Source organism: Jatropha curcas, chromosome 1, assembly GCF_041381405.1.
Source record: "Jatropha curcas cultivar XTBG-Jc1 chromosome 1, XTBG_Jcur_1.0, whole genome shotgun sequence".
Classification (NCBI taxonomy): Eukaryota; Viridiplantae; Streptophyta; class Magnoliopsida; order Malpighiales; family Euphorbiaceae; genus Jatropha; species Jatropha curcas.
The window spans coordinates 34,647,946-34,655,752 of NC_143151.1; the positions used below are offsets into that span (position 1 = coordinate 34,647,946).

Below are 7,807 nucleotides of genomic sequence, written 5' to 3' on the forward strand. Positions count from 1 at the left end.
ATGTTTACTTGGGAATTTAATGATGTTCTTTTGTCATCTCTGATAAGGTATTGGTTGGAAAGGTTCCTAGACCTTTGCTTAATTAGCACTGTTCTGATAAGGGAAAGGACAATTAATTATTGGAGAAGCACAGAATCTCAGAGCAAAGCTTCCCTTTAAGCAAAGATTATCACTCAGCAAAAGTGTTATTACTTAAGTTCAGATTTTTATCTTTTTTTTTTTTTTTTTTTTTTTTTTTTTTTTTTTTTTTTAAATTTTTAATTTAGACAATGACAGGAACATTTTTGCTTGGTAGAATTGTCCAGTGGCCTGTGATGGTGGGCTGAATGATGGAGCATGAAAATTCTTCCTTCAAAGGGACGAAAAACCACAAAATAAAAATAAACTTAGGAATGCAGCAACACAGGGCAAGTGCCGCTTTAAAACTCTGTAATTCTATACAGACTTGAAAATAAAAATCTCAGAATGGCTTTTCTTGTTAGTTACACTCTCTTCACCCTCCATTTTATCTTGTTCATATCATTTTTAAGCATCAGTCATGGAGTTTTCTATGAAGAATTAGCTGATGGAATAGCTATAATGCGCGAAGAAAAGACAACTCATCTCCATTTCTACTTTCATGATATAGTTGGTGGCAAGAATGCAACTGTTGTAAGAATTGCAGGACCCCCAGATAGTGGCCTCGGTAACTTTGGCAATACGATGATGATGGATGATCCATTAACAGAAGGGCCTGAGCTTTCTTCGAAGCTGATAGGAAAAGCTCAAGGATTATATGCCATGGCTGCGCAAAATGATCTTTCATTGTTGATGGTTGTGAATTATGCATTTACAGATGGTGCGTACAATGGAAGCAGCATTAGCATTCTTGGGAGGAACCAAGTACTTAATGACGTGAGAGAAATGCCAGTTGTTGGTGGCAGTGGGGCTTTTCGGCTCGCTCATGGCTATGCTTTGGCACATACAGTTCAAATTGATATGGAGACTGGGGATGCCACTGTGGAATATAATGTTTATATGACACACTACTGAACAGGTTGGATTGGCTGAACTAGGAAGATAACTAGCTATTGTTGATTTTATTTTTCCAATATATGCGTTATTAGAGTGGATATTTGAAAAAGCCGACCCCAACTAGTTTGAGACCAATGCTTAGTTGTTATTGTTGTTGTATTTGTAAGATGTGAACATATTAGGATGTCGACTTCGTGTTCTCATTATGCTTTACCTTACCTCACTGAGTGCTACCAAGAATTCAGAGGTGAATTTTGCTTGTGCATAGGCTCATAGTGCAAATAAACCCAGCAAAAGCTATTAATCCTGGATCTTTTATATAAGACCCATCAAGATCAAGTAAAGAAGACTATTATGTAATAGTTTCCATGTCCTGCAGCATGGAAATTATTACAGGTAAAGTTAAAACTTATCTCATAAGATAAAAACATGTCTTACTGATGCTAAGATAGCATAACCAAAGTCAGAAGATGTCCATTATTCGCCCCTGAAATTGGAAATTTCAACCGCAATACTTGAGTTCTAATAGTTTCGGAGTATATTATCTATGGAATTTTCTCAGCTATTAATCACTATAGTGCAATAGGAAGTGCACTTTTCCCTTTATGGAGCTGAGTTGAACATGCAAGGAAGGCTTTGATGGCACTGATAAAAATAAGTCTGCTCAACCTAGCTTTGATTGTGAAGGAAGCAAGCATGCTCTGGGAATTGGGGGCGCATGTACAGAGTACTTCATTTACCATGCTATAATGAATACATCCATCTCACCTTGACCCCTCCCACCATCCATATATGCCCTGCATTAATCGAAAAAGGTGAAAAATAAAGGGTATCAGTAAGAACCATAGCTTAGCTTGCAGGATTGGCAATAACACCATTTCATTACATTATGAGATAAATATTCAATTATATTAAACGATTAACCCGATTATCCAAGGAATACCAAAGCACTGACATTGGTCAGGAAAGTACTTGTTCTTGATGAACCACCCAAACTCAAGCAATAATCACTATGCCCCATAACACCTATTTCCCAAAAACCCCTCAAAAAGAACATGAAGTTTGGCTTCTCACCATCCTATAAATGAACTCTTTTAGCAATTTCCCACACAGCTCAAAAACAATATCACTATGGCTACCTTCTCTATCTTGTATTTCATCGTTTTTTCCTTCACACTCTTTAGCAGTTTTAATGGCAAATTCTCTGAGCAATTCCCTTTAGCCATATCCACAAAACGAATGGAGAAAATGACTCGTCTCCACTTCTACTTCCATGATATCCCAAGTGGAAATAACCCAACAGCCATCTTGATTGCTGGACCACCGAGTAAGATTGCCAATAACTTTGGCAGCACTTTCATGATGGATGACCCCTTGACAGAAGGACCGGAACCTACTTCAAAGCTTGTGGGAAGAGCACAGGGAATGTATGGATTGGCTTCTCAACATGACATTGGGTTGCTTATGGTTATGAATCTTGCATTTGTAGAGGGTATGTATAATGGAAGTACCCTAGCTATTCTGGGTCGTAATCCAATTTTCAGTATGGTGAGGGAAATGCCAGTAATTGGAGGTAGCGGACTTTTCCGATATGCTCGAGGATATGCATTGGCAAAGACAGTGTCAGTAAATCAGAAGACAGGAAATGCTGTTGTTGAATACAATGTGACAGTGATGCACTTCTGAATATTTTGTCTAATTTATGGGACCTGCAGCTTTTCGTATCATTTCTTTCTTTTACTGTTTGTTGAAATGGGAAATTTCTTTTAGTGTTTGTTGAAATGGGAAGTGTTTTAATTTCCCAGTATCATTGTTCTAGAGTCTATAAAGATAGTATTCCAGAATATGGTTGCCGAGGACAAAATAAATTCTATCTCCGGATATGGAACTGGCAATCTACGACAAAGAAGTTCTATAGATTCATGAACTTAAAGAAAAGAAACTATAGAGAGAAATAAATAACTGGAAAATTGTAAGACAGAACTAAATTATTCGAACTTCTCATTGGAACACTATGCAATTGCAGACAAAAACCGTAACATCCTTTATACATGAAACAGCCAAAGGGGAAAAAAAAAAAAAGAAAGAAAAAGAAAAACACAATCTGCACGCAGTCAATAATCTCTCAATCATACCTCCTAAATCTCCAGCCTGATACCGAAAAAAGGGGTCTATCCTGCCAGCAAATAAACAAACATCCATTCTCTTCTTTGATCTTGTATCCATCATAGCCATAGCTCTGTAACAACCTGCTGGCCTGCAGCATACCATGGTAGCTAAGAGGAACTCTACCAAACCCAGCCAAGTCAAGCCTTAGAATCCATTTCTCGAGCTTCTCATGCCTCTCCTTTCTATCAGTTCCCTCACATGCAATTATATTCTTAATTTCCTCCCCAAATAGCATCTTCTCAACTTTTTGTCGCTCTACTGATGCTCTTGTCACAGTAGATTCTAGGCAATCAAACAGCGCAGCATAAAAGTTCAATGCTTCTGTGACTCTCTCCATTAAAGTAAAACCATTAGAGTTTGATTCCTGCTCAGTTATCACCATCAATTTTGGTGAAAGACCCCAAAGAGCATTTAGAAAACTACCCATCTTTGGTGAAGGAGCTAGAGATAGTGGAGACAGTGCTGAATCAGGACTTGCACTGTAAACATGGACCAAATCTTTCTCAAGCCACTCACCTAAAGTACGTTGGTTTTTGCTTATATGCAAAGCTCTCTGAAACTGGTTAGAGTTTGCAGCCTTTGATGCTGATGGTGAGCTACGTTTATGCATTTCATCATCTGCTGCCAAAAGAGCATGTAGCTGGAGCACAGAACTGACAGCAAGAGCTTCTCCAGTCTTAACTCGCAAACTTTCAACGTCTAGATCTTCTAGTTTGCTCACTATAGGATTGAACTGAAATGGGATATCCAACTTTTCAGCTTCTTCTGTCAACCGAAGAGCCATTTGCTCCAACACTTCTTTCTGTTCATGAATACCAGTAATTCTCAAATGGGGTGGGCCTCCTGGTCGTGCACTTAATGTCTGAAGAAGATTGATCCACTGTGCAGGTTCACATGAATTTAGATCAATAATGTGTACCATCTTCTCCCCTTCCATTGCTTCTACAATAGCCTGATTTGTGATCACATATGCAAGTTTTAAAAATGGGAACAGCTCAAAGAATAATCTCTGAACAAGAATTTCCTCAGACACCAAAGATCTTTTTGTGAAAGTGAGGGCTCTATGCAAACCAGGCCACCCCCTTTTAAGAATCCTATCAGCGAGTGCCTCAGTGAAGTAGGCAGCAATTCGCTGAATAGTATCACCATCAGCAGAAGCTAGGTGGGAGATGTGCTCAAGACTAATATTTGCATTCTCAACACTACCAGCAGCTACGTGATTGGCACAAGCAAGAAGAAGATGAATCAGGCACAGACCCCTCTCTTCAGATTTCAACTCCCTCAGCCATGGGTATGGCGATCCATATCCTGGAGAAAGTGACACCCAGGGAAAAAACTGAAGAGGAGATGAAGTTACTGAAGATGCTCCGTCTTCTGGAGCCATTTCCTGTCATTAACAGTGAAAACAAACTCAATAGCCCTGGAGATGGAAATCTGGCTCTAAATATAATACAGAGCAGTCCAGATTCCATTAGCAACAGTATCAATTATACTAATATTTAACCCAGCATTATGAATGACCCCAAAGGAATCAACAGAAAGGGAAAAATAATGATATAATAAAACATCAGTGAATATAATTTTCATAGTTGTACTTCACATTTTCATATGTTAGAATTTCTTTGAATATAGCAACTACACATGGGGAAAGCAAATGGAAATTATTAGCTTGAAAGCCACAGCTTTGCTTGCAAGCATCTTCTCCCAAACACAACATATCCTATTAGAGTAACTAATCACTAATGAATGGGATAACACAATCAACAAAACAGTCATTCTCCTTCCAACTTCCAATTAGGTGAACTGCAGTAACAGAAAAGAAAAAGAAAAAAAAAAAAAAAGGCTTGATGTTTGGTTGCACAGGGACAGAAAAGAGTGAAGAAAAAGAGGACACTGTTTCTCATTCCCCTAGAGAGAATGAACACGACTTGCACAAAGAAAGATAATTCAAACGCCAAAAAGAATCTCAAGGCAGTGTGTTTCTCAACATTCAATTCGCAAACTTCACTTCCATTATTTTCCAACATTTTCTCTGTAACCAAACAGAGCATCAGCCCAAACTACAGGATAAACAAAACAAAAAAATAAGCTTTCATGCAAAAAATAAACAAAGCACGAGTTTTTCAAAAAGCAAGTCCAGAAAGGAATTCCTTTTCCATCTTCTCAAGAAAATTCAAAAACTTGCGGAATCAAATCACGAAACAGAGACAGGGAAATTACCAGAAACAGTCCACTGGATCCGCCTATGAATTACTGTTGAAATCAGCAGTGAGTTCAAATTAACAACTGGGCTTTAAAATTCCGGAATAATCCAAGAAAACCCTTGAGGAAATTCCCAATCTTGGTGACCCAAATATCCTACTCCATCAAAAGTGGGTTAGGAATTCTCTGAAGGGTTTGTGGGCTAGGGTTTTGTTTATTGCTAACTGAGCAGTGAAATTTGAAATTAAAGCCAAGGACTTTTTCCATGGCTGCGTTGGCGACAATGCAAGAGGTTGTTTTTGTCGTCATTTGTTTTGTTGTCCCTTGAAGTGATCAGAAGAATATGGAATTTCTTGAAATACAATACAGAGAGAGAAAGAGAGAGACCTAGATTTTCTCTCTCAAAGACGTATGCTTTAGTTCAGTCTCTTTCTCTCTCTAGAAATAGTTTTTTTGTTTGTTTCTCTCTCTCTCTATGAGTTAGAGTTCTTTTTGTCACTATGTGGGGTGGAAGGAGAATAAGAGCTGGCGAAAAACTTGGTATTATGCTCAAACACTACAAAACTCCAAACATGCCCTAACAAAACAAAACAACACCCTTTCTTGTTGGCTAGTGGGTGATAGTGGGTATTGCAAGGTCAAGACTAAACAAATGCCAACAGAACCCAATTTGTTTTCTTTTCAAACCCATCAAACCCATTAGACCATCCACTTGGTGCTTTCTTCTTACATTAGGACAAAGAGACAAGAAGCCAAAACTAAATAGAAGCTTTTAACTTTAGGTTTGGAGTCTCTAGTGGGAGTTCTTGGAATATCTATTCTATTCCCCCATCCCATTTCTTGTTAATTTAACAATATGCTTTTTCTTATTTTTTGTCACATAATATTTCTTTTTTCACTTTCTTTTTTAAATTATATTATATAGTCCCTTAATCCTTGCCACACTATATGGGTTAGTGCTAGTAGATATGTTGAATCTAATAGTGGAACTTATAACAACATTTATATATGATACCCACTCAACCATATCTTTTTTATTTTTCAATTTTTTTTTTTTCATGATCTCCATATATTTAGTGATGGGATAATTAATAATAATAGTGCTATTGGCCAACATATTTTCTAATATTTGAGACATTTAAAACATGACAAGTGTGAGGAGAAGGAGGTGTCTACCATTCTTTCAACAAAACTTTTGATTTGATTTGATATTTACTTCTTCATTGTGGATTCACCATTCATATGTGCTCACTCTTCATATAAAATTAAGGCAATGTCATGTGTATTTATATCATGTTATAATGGAAGTTTGTGTCTTTTTTTTTTTTTTTAATTCATTTGAAGATCAACGAGCCGAATTAACAAATTTATTTCTTAAAAAGAAATTATTATTTTTAGTCCTAGGTTTAGATAGGAATATATCATATGTATTTTCAGAATCATACCTTCTAAAACCTTTTCGTAATCCCCGTTGTGATTATTGTCTAATGGAGAATATTAGCTAATCTAAAATAATAAAGTGTACTTAGTACATAGTACACATTCTTTGTACATGGCTAGATTTGAACTGGAATGGCAGGTGTGTAATTAATGACATATGAACTATGTTTAGACAACTCAAAGCATCTACTTATAGTTTTCCTGTTGTCCATTAATTTATTGTCTTTGCTTTCAAAAATGCCAAACATAGGTAATTCAAACTAGGGTTTCATTTTGTCTCTTTTATTTTCTAATCCATCAATTAGAGAGCTTCAACCCATGAAAATGAAAAATTGATGGGTAGGTATAGTCTAAATGAAATATGCTTGACAAGGCCATTGTAGCTAGAAAATGTAACCCCAAATCTCAAAATTATATATACATATATAAGAAATTCTTCTTGCACATGATCCTCGATTTAAATGATAAAGTTAATGTTCCGAGATAATAGTTTCAGGTTCGAACTGTCTACCCTTATTTCTATAACTTGTAATTTCTAAGAAAAAATTAAATTTGGCATTCTTAGAGCAGCCAATGAGATCCTAAGTTGACTAGGTCTATCCAATAAGATGTTTTTATATAACTTTTATTTATTTATTTATTTTTGTTTTTATAGAATTGAAAGGTGGGTGGCTGGTCAGAATCAGTGAAAGGTCACTAAAAACAAAAGTGAAATATACAAATAAGTATAAAAGACATGTGAGGGTGTAGATATAATCTTTTAAAGAGATAGGGTTAATTAAGGAGGAGTTGATGGGTTTTGGCATTTTTACTAGATTAACTAGTGAGTTAGGAAGACATATATAAATTGGCATTTTCCTAGGAAAGGAGGCTTCTTGTCTTGAGTGGTTGCGGTCTTAACAAGGTATATTGAGGGTGTTTTCAAGGCAAAGGCAAAACATTTTGGAGGTTAGTGTCTGGGAATTGTTCAAAGGGAATTTCC

The 7,807-nt window shown here is 36.5% G+C and overlaps 3 protein-coding genes across 3 annotated transcripts; 2 read left to right on the plus strand and 1 right to left on the minus strand.

The window, feature by feature from the left end:
- Positions 1-268: 268 nt before the first annotated feature.
- LOC105631192 (dirigent protein 22) lies at positions 269-1,215 on the plus strand. The gene has a single exon (XM_012213221.4). The coding sequence runs from the start codon at positions 466-468 to the stop codon at positions 1,030-1,032; it is 567 nt and encodes a 188-aa protein (XP_012068611.1). The 5' UTR covers positions 269-465; the 3' UTR covers positions 1,033-1,215.
- A 140-nt stretch (positions 1,216-1,355) lies between these two features.
- LOC105631191 (dirigent protein 22) lies at positions 1,356-2,741 on the plus strand. Its single transcript, XM_012213219.4, has one exon. The coding sequence runs from the start codon at positions 2,146-2,148 to the stop codon at positions 2,698-2,700; it is 555 nt and encodes a 184-aa protein (XP_012068609.1). The 5' UTR covers positions 1,356-2,145; the 3' UTR covers positions 2,701-2,741.
- A 243-nt stretch (positions 2,742-2,984) lies between these two features.
- On the minus strand, positions 2,985-5,874 carry LOC105631190 (scarecrow-like protein 3). The gene is made up of 2 exons (XM_012213216.3): positions 5,404-5,874; positions 2,985-4,570 (listed from the first exon to the last, which is right to left on the minus strand). Exon 2 carries the CDS (start codon positions 4,565-4,567, stop codon positions 3,140-3,142), a length of 1,428 nt encoding a protein of 475 aa, XP_012068606.1. The 5' UTR covers positions 4,568-4,570; positions 5,404-5,874; the 3' UTR covers positions 2,985-3,139.
- Positions 5,875-7,807: the final 1,933 nt, after the last annotated feature.